Consider the following 18035-nt stretch of genomic DNA (forward strand, 5'->3'; position numbering starts at 1 on the left):
TAAAGAAAATAGAGTAAAAAAATGTAAGCCTTGGTAAGCCAGAGGCTCTTTCTTTCTTTCACCTGCCTCGGCTCTGGCTCTGAGTAGGGGGTTCCTGATCTGGCTGGAGCTCAGGCCCCTCTCCTCTCCCCAGCCCTCCCCTGTCCCCTCCGGGGCCAAGGGAATGACGATTAAGAAGTGGATGCCAGATGCAAACGTGATGAAACAGTCAATTTGTCCTAAAGATGTAGCTGTGGCTTTTCAAACAGATTAGAGCAGAATTGTATCTATTTGGTTCTCTATCTCAGAAGACACTTTCATAAGAATTCATCTTTGAAGTCATCTGAGCCTAGAATTTCTTTATGGAAGGACTTTTAAAATTATTGATTGAATTTTTTAAGGTTGTAAGACTATTCTTTTTTTTTTTCTTCTTTTTCTTTCTTTCTTTTTTGGCCACAACAGGCGGTATGTAGGATCTTAGTTCCTCAACCAATGATCGAACTGGTGCCCCCTGCCGTAGAAGCTCAGAGTCCTAACCACTGGACTGCCAGGGAAGTCCCTATAAGACTATTTATATTTTTATTTCTTCTTGAATCATATTGGGTTTGTTAAGTTCTTTCTATGAATTTATCTGTTTCATCTAAAATCTCTAATCTTCTTGTGTGATGTTGGTACTATCATCTTATTATTGAAATAGCTGATTTTGAGCAGTTTTCAAACAATATTCTGTGAACCTGTGTGGGTCCCTGAGACCAGGTGGTCTGGGAGGTCAAAACTGTTTTCATAAGACAGATTTTTTTTTTTTTTCCCCATGGTATTGACATTTGAAATGGTGCTATGAAAGTGTGAAACTGCTAACGCCTTAGCATAAATTCATGTAGTGGCCCAAAACTGAACTGTTATAGTCTTCATTGCTATATAATCATAGCTTTTTAAAAAATCCAGTTTCAAAAAAAATCTGGTTTCATTTTAAAATGTCCTTGATGAAGCAGTAAAAATATTAATTTCATTTAAAAAATAGTAAGCCTTATCAGAGGTCAATAGAAAGAAGGGTACTGGTGGCCTTATGTGGGTCTCACGTCAGACAATAGCCGTCTTCAGAGAAGGATGTCAGGACTTGGTTTAGGGTGGAAGGGTGGGGGTGGGCGGTAAAAACAGAAATCTTCCCAAAGAGTGTGTAAAGAGAGCCAGTTCTCTTTTTTTTTTTTAATATTTTATTTGTATTTATTTACTTATTTGGCTGTGCCAGGTCTTAGTTGGGGCATATGGGATCTTTAGTCGAGGCATGTGGAATCTAGTTTCTTTACCAGGGGTTGAACCTGGGCCCCCTGTGTTGGGAGTGTTCAGTCTTAGCCACTGGACCACTAGGAAGTCCCCCCTAAGGAACAATTAACAAGGAAGCTGCCCCATCTTTACTGCTCCAGGGCCGCTTGTCTCCCAGAATGCAGAAAACATTCTCAGCTTATTTGTCTGGGAGCTGCCTTTACGGAGTGACACTGTGGAAAGAGCTGGCCTGCAAAAGCTGCTGCCCTGAGGGCAAGACCTTTCGCCAGCCCCAAGGCCAGCCCAGGAGTAGGGCCACCACTCCACCCTGGCTCTGGGTGACCATCGCCACCAGGCCAGTTTCTTCCCATCACTTGGCCCCTCTTGCCCAACATCTCAGTATAGGACCCCAGAGGACTGAGACAGGCCTCTAAGTACTTGGGCATTCTGGACAGTGGGAGGAAACAGGCTTGGAGCTATGCAGAGGGACAGACAGGACATCTGGATGTCCTTCTATTCCAGCTCTCTGGGTGTGAGCATTCTTAGAATTCAGAATTAGAGCATTCAGAATTCAACCTGAACCCCAGGCTGAATTCGAAGGGCACCCCAGTTAGTTTTTAGCAGTTATTAGAAATTGATGTGTAATTCTGTGGTTCTTTATTCACCTTTCTACCCAATGCCCTAAGATTTTTGCAGGGTGATCGCATTCTCTGCACCCCTGAAATCAGAGAGTCCCCTTACTCCTTGTCTTTTGGTCGATGATACCTCAGTGCTGATCCCTCTGGGTCACCCCTTTACACCACACAGCCCATGGCAGCAGTGGCTCTGGGGCATCCCAGCTGTGAGCACCTCCTGCTCAGTGACTGGAAGTTCCTGGCCTTAGGGAGTTGTTAGTGCTAAGATCCAGTTCATCACACATGTAATAGCCTCTTCAGACTCACTTGCAGGTGGCTCAGTGGGAAAGAATCCACCTGCGATGCAGGAGACACAGGAGATGAGGGTTGGATTGCTGGGTTGGGTAGATCCCCTGGAGGAGGGTATGGCAACCCACTCCGGTATTCTTGCCTTGGGAAATCCCACGGATAGAGGAGCTTGGTAAGTTAGCCATCCTATGGGGTTGCAAAAGAGTCAGACACGACTGAGCACTCGTGCTCGCTCAGACTAACTCGTGTGAAGTAGGGGAAGGAGAGTGATGAAGGGCCCCTGACCGTGTGCAGACTCTGAAGGTGGGATCCAGCTCAGAGCTGGGACTGTGAGGGAAGCAGCCACTCCCTGCAACAGCGCCACCTGCTGAAACCCCCACGCTGGGGTGACGCAACTGGAACCTGAGTTAACCTGACAGGAAGAGCCTAAATGGCCTCACTAGTCAAATAAATGATATATTTAAAAGTGTAGTCAGCCTGGCCCAAGAAGGGTTTTACATGAAAAAGTGGCAGCTACCGCCTTGGGGGAAACCACCTGAAGCAAAGTCATGGATTGATGGGGCCCTCAGGGTCAGAGTGCACCCTAAATGCCTGGCTTTGGTTCACCTCCTGCTGGTCCACACACCTTAGCTTAGTAAGGCAGCCTGGCCACTGACTGTGGCCATCGCCCCTTGGTCAGCCTTCTCTTGGGTAATGATCAGGATGAAAGGGATGAAGAGCTCTCTAGACTTATTTTGAAAAATTAAAGTTTCTGCCCTGACCATTTGTTGGCCTGACGCTTCTTTTCTTTCCCTTAATCACTACCCCAGGCCAGCCTGGCCAGTAGACTCTTTAAGTGCAGCCCAGTCAAAAGGAAGCCTAGGGAATTCCAGCTTCATTCTGGCCCAGCCTTCAGGATCACTTGTTGGGTTGATGTGGTTCCAGGTCACTTGATTGAGGACGCTGCTCTCTCCAGCTCCCCTCCAGTGGCTCATACATGCTGCGGCAGGCTGAACAGTGGCCCCCAAGATTTCTGGGTCCTTATGCTTAGCACCTGTGAATATGGCAAAAAGTATTTTGCAGATATGATTAAGAATCTTCAGATGGGGAGATTATCCCAGTGGGCCCTGAAGGTCATCCCAAGTGTCCTTATAAGAAGGAGGTAGAGAGAGTACTGTAGACGGCAAAGTGGTAATGAGACAAAGACAGACGTTTGAAGATACTGCTAACATACTGGATTTGAAGCTGAGGAAGAGCCCATGAAACGAGAAATGCAAGGAATGCAGTTCTAGAACCTGGAAAAGACATCAAAAGGGATTCTCCCCTAGAAGGAATGTAGCCCTACAGACACTTTGGTTTCAGATCAGTGGAAACTATTTCAGACTTCTGACCGCCAGAATAAGTGTGTGATGTTTTAAGTCAAAGTCTGTGGTCATTTATTACAGCAAGAATAGGGAACAAAGACATGTGCCAAGGTGGAGGGAGTTATGGGTCTTTGTAAGTTTTTAAAAATGCCTCGTTGCTCACACCTGACTCTTTTGAACAAAAGGTCTGGAAATAAGGGATAATTGAAGGAAAGGAGTAGTCACAGTTACTGAAGCGTGACATCCATCACCATCTGTAGTTACTTTTTCTTGGGATGAGAACTTTTAAGATGTACTCTCTTAGCAGCTTTCATATATGCAATTCCATATTAACTGTGGTCTCCAAGCTGTCCCGCAGAATCTCTTCTTTGCAGGCTCTCTGAGCAGACCCTCTGCTGTCTTTCCAGCCAGCCCAGTCACCTCCACTCTGTGGAAGGAAAAGTTAACAAAACAACTAAGTAATACATTATGTTTAGTTTTGTTGGGAGAAAAAGAACCATGGGATGGTTGCTTTACCCTGAGGTTTTGAGGTGTTTTAATTTTTTTCCTCTAATTCAATGCACTTAAAAAAAAATTTTTTTTAACAAAGATTTATTTAATTTTTTGGTCGTGGTGGATATTTGTTGCTGCGCTTGGGCTTTCTCTAGTGATTGCAGCCATGAAATTAAAAGACGCTTACTCCTTGGAAGGAAAGTTATGACCAACCTAGTTAGCATATTAAAAATCAGAGACATTACTTTGCCAATAAAGGTCCGTCTAGTCAAGGCTATGGTTTTCCCTGTGGTCACGTATGGATGTGAGAGTTGGACTGTGAAGAAAGCTGAGCACCAAAGAATTGATGCTTTTGAACTGTGGTGTTGGAGAAGACTCCTGAGAGTCCCTTGGACTGCAAGGAGATCCAACCAGTCCATTCTAAAGGAGATCAGTCTTGGGTGTTCTTTGGAAGGACTGATGCTAAAGCTGAAACTCCAGTACTTTGGCCACCTCATGCGAAAAGTTGACTCATTGGAAAAGACTCTGATGCTGGGAGGGATTGGGGGCCGGAGGAGAAGGGGACGACAGAGGATGAGATGGCTGGATGGCGTCACCAACTCAATGGACATGAGTCTGAGTGAACTCCAGGAGTTGGTGATGGACAGGGAGGCCTGGCGTGCTGCGATTCATGGGGTCGCAAAGAGTCGGACACGACTGAGCGACTGAACTGAACTGAGTTGCTGCCAGTAGGGGCTACTCTTCACCGCAGCGCGCAGGCTTCTCACTGCAGTGGGTTCTCTCCCACAGGCTGTAGGTGCTCGCGTGGCGGCAGTTGCAGCACCTGACTCAGTGGTTGTGGTGCACGGGCTTCGTTGCTCCGCAGCATGTGAGGTCTTCCTGGATCAGGGACAGAACCAATGTCCCTTGCATTGCAAGGCAGATTCTTAACCACTGGACCATCAGGGAGGCCCTTTTTAGAAAAAAAAAAAAAAAAGGCAAGCTTGTGATAAGCCGCTCTCCTGGGGAGGCTGCTTGCCTCTTTTTGTTTATTTTGCTGCTGTGAGTCTTAGTTGTGGCATGCGGGATCTAGTTCCCTGACCAGGGATCAAACCCAGGCCCCCTGCATTGGGAGTTCAGAGACACAACCACTGGATCACAAGGGGAGGCCCTACTCCTCACCCTACTTCTTTAGCATACACTTTTCCAAAGCATGTATAAGCAACTGATTCAATTTCAAAGTCATCTTTAAGTTTCACAATAACTACTGTTTTTAGTTTTCTAGTTATCTGAACAATGTTTCAAAAGCATTTGAAACAACAAAAGGACAGGAATTCTGTAAAGATTGAAATAGCAATGCGAACTAGCAACTTTAACATCAGTATAATCTTTTTTTTTTCAGCCTTCAGTCCATCTGAGAAGGCTTATACTCCTGAGTAGCTGCCTACTATTTAAAAGAGATACATATTTCTGACCTCATTTTTCCTAAATGAGGCATGTGTAGAGAAGTGAAGTTCTTCCATAACCCTCTCACTTGACTGGGAGATTTGTCACTTACTGGGGATCAGAATGAGAGAGACTCTTTCTTATCTTCCCTTTGGCCAGAAGACCTCTCTCCCTGTAGGATTTCTCAAGTCCCTTCCTCTGAGGGCTGCTAGCCTTTTAACTTCTCTTCATCCAGGCCCCATTTAGGAGTGATTGCTTAATTCACAGAAGTCACCCTTATCACAAAAAATCTCCTGGGATCTGCTGGTTCTGGGCACCAGTAGGCTCCACAGGGTCAAGATACAGGTCTCTACCTGTTCTCTGGGCTTTCCTTGTGGCTCAGATGGTAAAAAATCTGCCTGCAATGCGGGAGACCTAGGTTCGACCCCTGGGTTGGGATTATCCCTTGGAGAAAGAAATGTCAATCCACTCCAGTATTCTTGCCTAAAGAATTACATGAACAGAGGAGCCGAGCCTGGCAGGCTACAGTCCATGGGCTCTCAAAGAGTTGGACACGATTGATTGACTCTTAGGAAAAATGAGGTCAGAAATATATACCTCTTTTAAATAGTAGGCAGTTGCTCTGGAGTATAAGGCTTCTTAGCTGGACTGAAGGCTGGGGGAGAAAAAACGGTTATTCTGCTGTTAAATTTGCTAGTTTGCATTGCTATTTCAATCTTTACAGAATTCCTGTCTTTTTGTTGTTTCAAATGCTTTCAAAACATTGTTTAGATAACTATAAAACTAAAAACAGTGGTTAGGAGTGCTTTAGGAGGGATTGCTTAATTCACAGAAGTCACCCTTATCATCACAAAACATCTCCTGGGATCTGCTGGTTCTGGGCACCCAGAGGTCTCTGCCTGTTCTCTGGCCTTCACTTGTGCTTCAGATGGTAAAGAATCTGCCTGCAATGCAGAAGACCCAGGTTCAATCCCTGGGTCGGGAAGATGGCTCGGAGAAGGAAATGGCAACCCACTCCAGTATTCTTGCCTAGGAAATCCCATGGACAGAGAAGCCTGGTTGGCTATAATCCATGGGGTCACAAAGAGTCGGACACAACTGAAGCGAATTCACACCTGCTCTGTGTGAGGTCACACTTTGGGTGCAGTGCTGACACACACTGAAAGAGCCAGCTAGGTTGTAGGGGCAAGGAGATGGGAGATGGGGTAAAGGCAGTGTACCCAACCTGCTTGGGTTCAGGGGTGGGGAGAGGGCTGGAGGTGGCCAGTTTGCCAAAGTTAAATTTGGTAAGACTGATGGAAGGTAGAGGGAAGTTGGGAGAGGTTAGAAAACGCTGGGGGTGTTAACAGAAAGAGGAAAGATAAGCCGTATAGACAGAGTCACTCAAGACCAGGCTCCACTGCAAAGCATTCATTCAAATATCATTTAGGTGCCCCTGTGTCAGGTACGGATTTGGTCACCGGTGTTACAGTGATGAAGGTGACAGAGGGCCCTTAGGTGGGGGTGAGTGAGGCGTGTGAAAGGAACAGACGTGAGGGCATGTGGCTGAAGCACGGGAACCAAGGAGCAGCAAAGTAGAGGCCATGGCCAGCTGGTCGGCAGGGCCCGAATCTTGCAGGGCCCTGCAGGCCGTGATAAGGGATTTGGGTTTTATTCTGAGCGCAGCAAAATGACGTTTCATTCATTCTGCAAAAGCCTTAGGAACTAGGCGGCCTTATCCCAGTTTTACTGACGAGGACGATCAGGGTGGGGTTAGGTAATTTGTTCACGGTCAGTTGCAGGCGAAAAGGGGTTACAAACACCTGCCGGATCTCTCTGCCCCGGGCCCGCCCGAGCCTTCCCCCGTAAGGCCAAGTAGGAGCGGCCCGGCGTGGCCCAGGGTCCAGGCAGGCGCGCGCCTCGGCGACAACGCGCATGCGCCGCTGCCTACGGAAGCCGGGAGGGAGGGGGCGGGGCCGACGCTGGCGGGCGCGGGGGAAATGGCGGCGACGGCGGCCCCGGCGAACGGGACTGGAGGGAGCAGCGGGATGGAGGTGGATGCTGCAGGTAACGGGCCGTGCGGGGGCGGCTTCTGGAGACTTCTTGGCAGGCCTGTCGAGGCCTTCCTAGAGTCCCGGGAGCAGTCGGGATGGCGAGTCGGCAGCGAGCTCCCTGGGTTAACTTGCGGGAGGGATGGATGGCCCGACTCTGCCGTCTCCCGTTCCCGGCTCCCGGGAGGACCGTGGGGCCTGGACTCTCACCCCCTCTTCCCCCTCCTTAGTCGTCCCCAGCGTGATGGCCTCCGGAGTGACTGGCAGCGTTTCAGTCGCTCTTCATCCCCTCGTCATTCTCAACATCTCAGACCATTGGATTCGCATGCGCTCGCAGGAGGGGCGGCCTATGCAGGGTGAGTGTTCGGCGTCGTTCTCCAGCCTCCTCCCCCCAAATAGTGGTCCTTTCTCCTTCCTTTGCTGAAGCCAATTCCTCCTCCGCAAATCATTTCTCTAGAACTTGGTTCACGTGACCTCAGACCCTCAGGCTACTATTAGAGAAGTTTGAGGATTCCTTTAGTGTTAGTCGCTCAGTCTTGCCCGACTCTTTGTGACTCCTTGGACTGTAGCCCGCCAGGCTCCTCTGTCCTTGGAATTCTCCAGGCAAGAATGCTGGAGTGGGTTGCCATTCCCTTCTCCAGGGGAATCTTCCTTACCCAGGGATTGAACCCAGGTCTCTACCATCTGAGCCACCAGGGAAGTCCTGGAGGATTCCTCACCCTCACCTCTTATGTGTCCTTTTCTACTCCAGTGATTGGGGCTCTGATCGGGAAGCAGGAGGGCCGAAATATTGAGGTGATGAACTCCTTCGAACTGCTGTCCCACACCGTGGAAGAGAAGATTATCATTGACAAGGAATATTATTACACCAAGGAGGAGCAGTGTGAGAGGGGAAGAGACGTGGGGGAGAAGAGTGGGAGTGGGGGGAAAAGAATGGGGAAGATGGAGAGGGTTGGGGAAAAAATAAACAGAGAAATAGGACCAGAGTAGAGGAATAATGAAGAGAGAGTAGCTGAAGAGACCTTAGAAAAAGAACACATATGGGTTATTCCCCGCAAAGAGAGCAAGGAGTGAGAAAAGACACAAGAGATTAGTTGTTCTACGTGGAGCCAGGATGGGAAGGGCAGAAGCTGGTAAAAACACACCAGGAGTTTCAAATTAAAGAAGGATGGTTTAAAGATACACTGTCCTGGCCCCTTTCTCTCCAGTTAAACAGGTATTCAAGGAGCTGGAGTTTCTGGGTTGGTATACCACAGGGGGGCCGCCTGACCCCTCCGACATCCACGTCCATAAGCAGGTATACACGTTCACACAGGTACATATTGGGGTGGAGACGAGAGGAATGAGGGGAAGGAAGATGGGCCCTGACACGCGTGTGCATCCTCCCTTCTTCCAGGTGTGCGAGATAATTGAGAGCCCTCTGTTTCTTAAGTTGAACCCTATGACCAAGCACACAGATGTGAGTACAGTGACCCTGTGCCCACTTTGTCCTGCCTGTCGCTCTGCCCCTGCTTTTACTGTATGACATCTCTGTTGAATCTCCTTTTTGTGGTTTACTATCTGTGAGACTTTAGTCATTTAACCTTTAAACTGCATTTTCTCCACATGTGAAAATGGGAATGAGTTCCACTTCAGCAGGTCCTGGGAAGATTAGCTGAGGAAACGCAACGTGAAGGGCCAAGTCCAGTTTCGGTGCTTAGTATAGGTTCAGGCCTCTGATGTTTAGTAAGAGCTGTTCTCTCTTCTTCACAGCTTCCTGTCAGCGTCTTTGAGTCCGTCATAGATATAATCAATGGAGAGGTAGGTAATGCCCTACCCTTCAACCCACACAGCCTGCCCCTGGGGTTTCCTGCTTTTGACTCTCTGTGCCCCATAGGCCACCATGCTGTTTGCTGAGCTGACCTACACTCTGGCCACAGAGGAAGCGGAACGCATTGGGGTGGACCACGTAGCCCGAATGACAGCAACAGGCAGTGGAGAGAACTCCACTGGTAAGGGTGGCTGCAGGGGCTTCCCTGGAAGTGGGGGGAAGGTGTGCCCACACACCTTCTCAACCTCGGCCTGACCACCCCCCCAGTGGCTGAACACCTCATCGCACAGCACAGCGCCATCAAGATGCTGCACAGCCGCGTCAAGCTCATCTTGGAGTACGTCAAGGCCTCTGAGGCAGGTAGGACAGGTATCTCCCTGGTTCCTGAAGCACTTTGCCTCCCTTCTGGGGAAGCGACAGCATCCACATTAATGCCGTTTCTTGTGCCTTCAGGAGAGGTCCCCTTTAACCACGAGATCCTGCGGGAGGCCTACGCTCTGTGTCACTGCCTCCCAGTGCTTAGCACAGACAAGTTCAAGACAGACTTCTACGATGTGAGTGCAAGGCCCAGGACGGGGAGGTGGGGCTCCCGTGTTCTGCATGCAGGACATGACCGGCTTCTGTCCCTTCACAGCAATGCAATGATGTGGGGCTCATGGCCTACCTTGGCACCATCACCAAGACGTGCAACACCATGAACCAGTTCGTGAACAAGTTCAATGTCCTCTATGACCGACAAGGCATCGGCAGGCGGATGCGGGGGCTCTTTTTCTGACAACAGGGTACTTGACGTACAGGGGTCAGACAGCTGTCAAGGGGAGGGGTGCTACACTCCCTTGAGAGAAACCTGTCACTAATAAAAGGGGAGCAGCCCCCCAGCACCCCTTCTAGTGGCTCTGTTCTCTCCTGTGGGCACTGTGGATGGCTGAGGGAGAGGGGTTTGTTACTGCAGCATCCAGCGCTCACGAAGATGAAATACCTGCCTGAAGCTCAGGAGGCAGAAGTACTGGTGTCCATACTTTGAGACTAACTGGAGGGGGGTGGGAGAGGAGACCAGTGCAGTCTGGTATCGGTGCCTTGCAGGCAGAGCAGGAAGTCCCCTCAAATTTAATGAATGGCTGGAATAAGGTAAGCATAAAGGGAAGACAAGAATCCAGAAAACTCAAAACCCTGTTTTAACAGAAGCAGCAAATGGACACACGCTTTATTAGGAAAAAAGAATAAGTAAAACAAGTGCAGCTTGGGCAAATAAGGGGACCTTCCTTTGCCCTCAAAAGCATTGGCAAACCATCAAAGGAAGCGGAGTAGGGCAATATGCAGAGCAGATCCAGTGTCCAAGCAACTGGACTCACACAAAAGTGATCCGTGTCCGGGCAGTGTTGACCTGCCAGACGTTGAGCTCCTCATACTCGTCCAGGGCCGCCTGGAACTGAGCAGGTGTGAAGCCACGGGAGATGCAGCGCTGCTCTGCCTCGGAAAACCGGACACTTTGGCCCTCTGAGACCAACTCACGGACGGTCGCAAATATCACATCTGCTGGTCTCTGGGTCCTGGATGGACGAGCGTGGTGTGTGGTCAGGGTTAGAACTTCGAGGCCAGCACCACAGACCCAGGGGTGCAGAAGCCGCAGGATGAGTTTCCTGCTCAAGAAAGTCAAGGTGCCCCCTGCCACCCTCTGCTAAGCCGCTCACCTAGCTGTCTGCCCCTTGTCACCCAGCAGTGAGTCCTTGGACATCTCCATCAGCCGTATGGCTTCATTCACATCTTCCTTCTCCACGGTGTCCACCATTCGTAGACGTGCCTAAGGGGAAGGTAGGGAGAGATGGGCACAGAAGGAGGGGGTGGAACAAAGTCAGGGAGGCCCCCCACCCTGCTCCAGCTTTAAGGCTGGGCACCTGAGTGCTGCTACTCACAAAGGAGTAGCGGCCCCCTCCCCGCCCACCAGGCATCCGCAGTGTGGGGCCGGCACTGTCAGACCGAGACAAGTGCAATGCCCGGGGCAGCGTCCAGCAATTGCCCAAGTCTCCGCCTCTCAACACTGGCCAGTCCCGGTGTGCAGCTGTCCTGTGAGGGAGACCAGACCCTTCTGAATTCCACTAGGCTCCCCACCACGAGATGGAGCTTGGGGCGCTCGGCCAAGAAGGCGACTGGCAGGGGTAGTGTCCCCGGGGCTCGGGAAGTGCTGGCTCAGCAGTAGGTCAGGTGATCACACTACCTGCACGAACAGCACTTTGGAGCCCCCAGGACGATGGTCCACGGCCTGAGGACAGAAATGAAGCTTCCCGACCCCAGAGCGAGGTTACCCCACCCGCCCCTCAGCAAGACCTGAGAAACGGAGAAGCCTCTCTCCTGGGACGCTGGGCGTGCCCTGCCGGAGCAGCAAGTACCCACAGTGCGGTAGCACACAGGACCACTATCTGCACTGTCAGCACTTTAGCCCCGGCAGGGCCAGAGCAGGAGGGAGGCGGCAGCGCACGGGCAGGCTGCCAGCAGAGCCCAAGCGGACCATCCTCCAGCGCACAGACTGGCACTCACCAGAGCAGTGGACAGTCGCAGGATAGCCAGCAGAGTCCGGGCCGAAGTGTAGGTGGCGTCCTTACTGGCCCAAGCCTCGCGCCTCATCTCCACGTACGCTGCTGTGATGTAGTCGGCCAGAGACTCTGGCACCGCAGGCTGCTTCTCCCGGCACATAGCTATGTACCGCCTGTGGGAAAGCAGGAGAGCTGGAGAGCGCATTTGTTCTGCATTAAGAGTTGGAAAACTGGGAGTAAAGAAACCGGAGGGGAGGGCGCTCTGAAGTAGGAGACAGCAATTGGTGGATGATTAGGCTTAAATAAGCTACATTTGGAAAATCTATCAACATTTCAAGTTATCCGCAACTTTTTTTTTAAATGAAAATGGCCTTTGCATGATTGAGACAAATCCACCTGTCTTAAGAGATGGTTCTGTTAATTCATGAGAACAGCTAAAAGGGAAAAACAACATTAGGAATCCCTGGGAGTCCCTGGACTGACTCCTTGGACAGAGCAGTGCTGTCAGGCACCCACGCAGCAAAAGCCAGCTTTGCCAATATCCGTACCTGAGTTAGTAACCCTGAGACTGCGGGTGGAGGTATGTGAAGGCAGGTTCTCTGCCATGGTCTCCTATGGCCAGCCCAGGGGAACCAAGACTCACTGTTCTCAGACCCAGGACGCCAGGAGGGGGAGGGGTGAGCGCTTTTCAAGAGAAGCACACAGAGGCCAAGCCGCCCGGGGGAGTGTCCGCCCTGTCCAGCTCTCCTACCTCATCAGTTTCATGTCCAAAGGCTCAAACTGGGCGGGGGGCTGCCGGCTGTGCTGGTGCACGTAGGTGATGTGCTGGGCCAACCTGGGAGGAGGGGAGGCAACAGGAGCGCTGCATCTTGGTGCCCCCTCAGCGCTCCACCCCACAGCCTGGTCGGTCAAGGATTGTCGGCACTTCAACCCTGACCCCCTCTGAGAACTGTGGAGCAACCCCTGCTGTTTAAGGGGAAGGCTCTGGTGTTTCCCTAAGACGACAATAACGGGTTTTCCAGTTTCTCCTCCCTGCACATAGATGGCTACAGGGGGTGTCTCCCCGAGTGCAGAGCTGCAGTCACCTCAGGTCATTGTCTCGGTCAGGCCGGTCCTGGATCAGCCAGAGGAGGTCAAATCGGGAAAGCAATGCCGCAGGAAGCTGTATATTTTGTTCCAGGCTGCGGCGAGGGTTGTAGCGTCCATAGGCAGGGTTGGCGGCAGCCAGGATGGAGCAGCGGGCATTGAGCGTTGTGAGAATGCCTGCCTTGGCAATGGAGATGGTTTGCTGCTCCATGACCTCGTGGATGGCCGTGCGGTCAGCCTCCGCCATCTTGTCAAACTCGTCAATGCAGCACACTCCCTGGTCGGCCAGCACCAGGGCCCCGCCCTCCAAGGTCAGCTCGCCACTCACAGAGTCTCTCAGCACAGCTGCCGTGAGGCCCACGCCGGAGGAGCCTCGGCCCGTCGTGTACTGGCCTGCACAGAAGGGTCAGGAAGACAGACATGCACAGGCCTGTTTAGGACGACAGCAGGGCAGAGGGAACGGGGCCATGAGGCGAGGTCTGTGCTGAACTGCTCTACTGACCCAGTTGGGCCGTCCCGAGGCAGCGGCAGGTCTGGGGGCAATGACACCAACACCCATCTCCACCCCCTGGCCCTCCCACAGCGGAAGCCTGCTGGTCCTCCTAAGTTTGCCTCTCCCAGGATCTGATACTCACTGCGGGGGGCCAGGCGGTCAATGTAAGACAGGAGCTGAGACTTAGCCACACCAGGGTCCCCCATCAGGCAGATGTTGATGTTGCCTGGAGGAAGGGAAGGAAGCCCCTGAGTGACTGTTTCCTCGATGCAGGTTGTCTGCACACAGAGAAAAGGACTATTGAGGTCTGCCTGCCCTGTTTCTAATCCCACCCTGTGCCCATGAAATAGAGATGCTGGCTTTTATTCTGTGACCGATGCAACCCTGGTCCGGCATCCTTTCTTCCCCAATGCCTCCACTCACCCCTGATTTTCATGCCTCGAGGAGACTGGTCTACCCCTCCCACCAGCAGGAGCAGCAGCGCCTTCTTCACGTCTTCGTGCCCATATATCTCTGGGGCGATGGAGGCTGCCAGCTTCTCATAGAAATCCTCCTCTGTGGGAAAGCAAAGACTCAAGAGTGTTTTTCCAGGGGAAAGAAGTGCTTGGGATAAATTTGCATTTATCTTCCCGCTGACTCCTCACCTGTGATTTGCCTCAGCTCCTCCCTGGTCAGCTCTCCGGCCCCAGACTCATCCTCCTCACTCTTACTCATCTTCACAATCCGATGAGCTTCCAGATAAGTTTCCGAGAGTAAACCCTTGGGCAGGAAAACGCTAGGGCATGAATGAAGTTCTCTACTTGCCCACGCAACACGATGCCCACTGGAGTTCCTGACAAACCCTTTAGTTCTGTTCTGCCTGGTGTCCTGCTATTGAAACTTCTTTCTATGGGGCTGGTAAAACGGAGGGAATAAACTTCCCTTCTCACCTGGACCATCTGTCGGAACCCAGTGCGCAGGATTGGCAGGAAGATGCCGGTAACACTGACGTGGTCCCCAGGCTGGGCGATCCTTGTGTTCTCTCCTTCCACCAGCACTGTGATGCTGCGAGGGATGTTTCCCACGGGCACTTGGTCGCTCTGGGGGAGAAGGGCACTTGAGGCCAGACGACTAACCTCCCCTTCTGCGCCCACCACTCGGCCACTCCCTGGCCCCACACAAACCAACAGAGGGAAGCTGAGCTCTCCTTTACCACATCCCAGCTCAATCAGAAAGTTCCAGAGAAGCCTGCCTCCTACTCTCTGCAACTTCTCTGCTTCAGCTCCTCTCTGTTCTACTTTCTTCCCTCTACTTCACGAGTGACTACCGGAGTTGAGTGAACTCCCAACCTCAAACTTCCCTGGGCCCTGGACCTCATATCCCAAACTCACATGTTCCTGCATCTTCATCTCCTGGAATTTGATGAATTTGGAGCCACGAGTCTGGAGGTACAGTCGGCCTCCTGAGCGGTTGGTCTGGCACTCCTGGCTCGGGCACATAATCAGAGGCATGAAAGTAGGAGATTGGATCTAGAGTGAAAAAGGAAGCACCAAAGGAAGTCATAAGGAAAGGAGCACCTCAGTCCCCGGAATCATGTCCCTCCTTCGGCAGAGATGATGAAACTTCTGAGAATGTCTTAAGCCGTGCTACGTACACATTGACAGACACAAAGAGAACAGACTGGATGGAAGGACCACGCCATAGTAGAAAGAAACTGCAAAGTGACCACACAGGCGTGTTTTACAGTAAACAGAAAAAACACGAGGTAAACATCAGTAGACAAAATTCACTCTCGCAGCATTAAGCGTGCTCCGTCCTCTGCTCCATACGTACCGGCTGGTAGGTCTCCGCCCCGCACTGGTCGCAGGTGTAAGTGGCCACCACCATTCTTGGTTTGACCTCAGAGACGCGAGTGACAATTCCACGCACTGTTACTAGCTTCCCCACAGAGTCAGCCCGTACTTCCCGGATCACACGAGGCTTGTTACTGCTGGGGCCTTGAAAATACAGCTCACTAAGGGAGAAAGTGGTCATTCGCAAATGTCTGGGGACCTGAACCCCACGCCTGTCCCCACCGTGGCCACTCACAATCTGCGCATGAGCTCGGGAGGGTACTGGTTTTGAGGGCTTCGGGCTGCCCCCGGGTCGCGGCTCCGCTGCTCCATCATCAGCCGGTGCTCAATGTAAACGTCCAGGACATCTTTATTTACTACCTAAACGAAGGGAAAAGAAAACAAGGAAAGTGAGCGGCAGGACGGTGAGAGGAAAGAACGTAAAAGTGCCAGGCAGAACCACTGACCCCTTTGGGTCAGCTCGGACAGCATCAGTACCCAGGAAGATTTTCGACACAAACCTAAGTGTGCCCTGCATTTTTCTCACCTCCCTCTCCTTGTATTGAGGCAGCAGCTCTTGAACAGCATCAGCAAAGAGCCTGGCATAGCGCTTGGTGTTCTCACAAATTGAGTCCACCAGCTCAGGGTCATCCTCAGCAATGTCGTCTAGGTCTACGTACATGGCCACTTGCTCCCGATGAGCCAGTTGAACCTGGTGTGGGGAAGAGAAAGCGACGGAGCCAAGTTTATCTTACTAGTGTTCACAAGCAAAAATTGGTCACTACGAGCTCAGCACACAGGATCCAGGCTCCATGAGGGAGAAAAGTGTGTATCACTACGTTTGCAATAATTAAGGTGTTTTCAGGGATTGAGGGAGCTGAAACTGAGTGCTGTTGAGTCTCACATCGCTTTCTCCCAGGTGGCACAGTGGCAAAGAATTCGCCCGCCAGTGCAGGAGACACAAGAGATATGGGTTTAATCCCTGGGTCGGGAAGAGTCCCTGGGGAAGGATATGGCAACCCGCTCCAATATTCTTGCCTGGAAAATTCCCTGGACAGAAGAGCCTGGTAGGCTATAGTCACAGGGTCGCAAAGAATTAGACTGAGCACAGACGCAGCATACACTGAGTGATACACAAGTTTTCAGGTATGGTGCTAAACTCACCACTTCCAGAAAAACATACCTGCTAAAATAAGCCAGGCCTTATAGCTCAAGTCACCACCCCTTCCCTCTACCTAACCTTAGACTCACCAACTGGTTCCCATACTTGAACTGCTTCTTGCCAGATTCGTCATCCTGGTAGAACTCTTGTAGGAACTTCTTCACTTTGTCTGTAAGCAAGAATAAAGCGATAAGGACGGACTTTTCTTCATATACCTTACTGCAAACCCTTGAGAGAGATCTAAAAAACTTCTTTTACTTAAAGTTAAATCTCTAAACAAATTAAATGAACATTCACATATGCGTACGTAATTCTCCCCAGCAGAGCAAAACTCCTTTTCGCAAGTCTGTTTTGACCTAAGGAAAAATAAGTGGCCCCTAGCAGTTTAGAGTATTACCCAATACGCTCCCCCCCAGGGGAATTCCACTCTCTGCCTTAATTAGAAATCTCAGTACCCTTTTCTAAGGGCCTTCCACACCCGGCAACACACTCAAGTCTCACGGTTCTCAGCTTTCCTTCTACGTGCTTTATTCCCTCTTTCTTTCGGTCCCTTAAATTGTTGCTCTCCCGGGGATCTCCGCCACCAGGCCCGTCCTCCGCCCCACCCCCTCTCCCGCCACTGCTTCCGCTCTTAGTAAACAAAGAAGCACATGGGCCCAGATGCCGCCGCCTCACAGCCCGGGATTCCTCCGCCCAAGGCGGGAGCCCGTCCGGCGATTGGCCGCCTTGTCGAGGGCCACCCTGCCCCACCCCACCACTTTATCCCTCGGCCTCCGCAGAAACCCCTCCAATTCCAGGCACGCCCCCACCCTCGGTCGCTCTCTCCGAGGCCACCGCGCGGAAGGACACTGTTTACACACGACACTCCCTCCAGTAGCGTCGCGCAACTTCCGCCCGCCTCCACTTCCGCTAGGAGGTGGACCTAATGCGGCCCAATCCCCGCGCGCAGCGGCCCGGGGCCGCCCGCCCCACCCCACCCCGGGCTTCGGCGCGTCGGGGGTCGCTGGGAGTGCCTAAGCGCGCGGAGAAAAGCGGGACTTGGGGGGTCGCTGGTTAGATAAGCCCCTGAGGGCCTGCTCTCTCCTAGACGCGACCCTTCCCTCTGGAGCTTCTAGTTCGGATGTCCGCAGCGCGCCCCGCCCGCCCGCCCCCCACCCCCCCACAACTCTCACTCTTTTCCTGGACACGATCACTAGCTCTCCCCCGGCCTCGGCGGCCCGTGCACCCCAGGCACCGTGCGCCTCTACTCCGCCACCTCCCTACCCTGCCTCCGGCCTCGTGCGCCGAGAGCCCGGGACTCCAGCCCACACCAACAGGTGTCGCCCAGGAAGCTTCCCGCGCAGAACGCCCCTCCTACACTCGCAGACCCTCACCTTTCTCGAGCACGTAGTCCTTAAGTGCCATTGCTGCCGAGGACCGTACGGCAGCAATTGGCGGGCTCTGAGCTCTCACTCCCCGTACAGCAAAAAAACGTCCGCGCGGCGGACTGTGGCCGACCAACCGAAATTGGCGCGAAACGTCGCCCCCCACGTGACCAGCGGCGCCGCTTGCGGGCCAATCGGAGAGGATTACCCTTCGTCCCTCCCGCTTGTCGCGGGCCCCAGCCTCGGCCAATCAACGGGCGAACCTGGGCTGAGTGACGGGGAAGAGGCGCGGGTGTTTGGAGGGAAGGGCTGGGCGAGGCGGG

The 18035-nt window shown here is 52.1% G+C and overlaps 2 protein-coding genes across 5 annotated transcripts; one reads left to right on the forward strand and one right to left on the reverse strand.

Moving 5' to 3' along the window:
• Positions 1–7391: 7391 nt before the first annotated feature.
• COPS6 (COP9 signalosome subunit 6) lies at positions 7392–10149 on the forward strand. The gene is made up of 10 exons (XM_086374104.1): positions 7392–7471; positions 7686–7811; positions 8207–8338; positions 8664–8752; positions 8852–8914; positions 9208–9255; positions 9332–9446; positions 9533–9625; positions 9719–9819; positions 9900–10149. The coding sequence occupies exons 1-10, from the start codon at positions 7405–7407 to the stop codon at positions 10038–10040; spliced, it is 975 nt and encodes a 324-aa protein (XP_086230230.1). The 5' UTR covers positions 7392–7404; the 3' UTR covers positions 10041–10149.
• A 289-nt stretch (positions 10150–10438) lies between these two features.
• On the reverse strand, positions 10439–17850 carry MCM7 (minichromosome maintenance complex component 7). 4 transcript variants are annotated; one of them, XR_015154323.1, is made up of 15 exons: positions 17722–17850; positions 16438–16517; positions 15734–15898; positions 15443–15567; positions 15188–15368; positions 14746–14883; positions 14305–14454; positions 14020–14134; positions 13799–13930; positions 13518–13653; positions 12882–13275; positions 12548–12631; positions 11801–11969; positions 10957–11066; positions 10439–10815 (listed from the first exon to the last, which is right to left on the reverse strand). XR_015154323.1 is itself a non-coding variant. In XM_086374011.1 (15 exons), the coding sequence occupies exons 1-15, from the start codon at positions 17750–17752 to the stop codon at positions 10614–10616; spliced, it is 2160 nt and encodes a 719-aa protein (XP_086230137.1). In that variant the 5' UTR covers positions 17753–17850; the 3' UTR covers positions 10439–10613. The 4 variants fall into 4 exon arrangements, 3 of the variants coding, with proteins under 3 accessions (XP_086230137.1, XP_086230140.1, XP_086230138.1); XM_086374011.1 differs by having other exon boundaries at positions 13518–13601; XM_086374014.1 differs by lacking the exon at positions 17722–17850 and adding an exon at positions 17158–17195 and having other exon boundaries at positions 13518–13601.
• Between the last annotated feature and the right edge of the window lie 185 nt (positions 17851–18035).

Source organism: Bos grunniens, chromosome 25, assembly GCF_055505025.1.
Source record: "Bos grunniens cultivar Pamir isolate PY7600 chromosome 25, Bosgru_T2T1.0, whole genome shotgun sequence".
In the NCBI taxonomy this organism is placed as follows: domain Eukaryota; kingdom Metazoa; phylum Chordata; class Mammalia; order Artiodactyla; family Bovidae; genus Bos; species Bos grunniens.

Excerpts from the sequence above, each read along its gene's own strand:
- COPS6 (XM_086374104.1), top strand. The coding sequence starts at position 7,405 with ATGGCGGCGACGGCGGCCCCGGCGAACGGGACTGGAGGGAGCAGCGGG. Across the intron at positions 8,915-9,207 it reads CTATGACCAAGCACACAGAT|CTTCCTGTCAGCGTCTTTGA; the intron begins GTGAGTACAGTG and ends TCTTCTTCACAG. Across the intron at positions 9,820-9,899 it reads TCAAGACAGACTTCTACGAT|CAATGCAATGATGTGGGGCT; the intron begins GTGAGTGCAAGG and ends GTCCCTTCACAG.
- MCM7 (XM_086374011.1), bottom strand. The coding sequence starts at position 17,752 with ATGGCACTTAAGGACTACGTGCTCGAGAAAG. Across the intron at positions 15,568-15,733 it reads CTCAATACAAGGAGAGGGAG|GTAGTAAATAAAGATGTCCT; the intron begins GTGAGAAAAATG and ends CCCTTCGTTTAG. Across the intron at positions 10,816-10,956 it reads GACAAGGGGCAGACAGCTAG|GACCCAGAGACCAGCAGATG; the intron begins GTGAGCGGCTTA and ends TCGTCCATCCAG.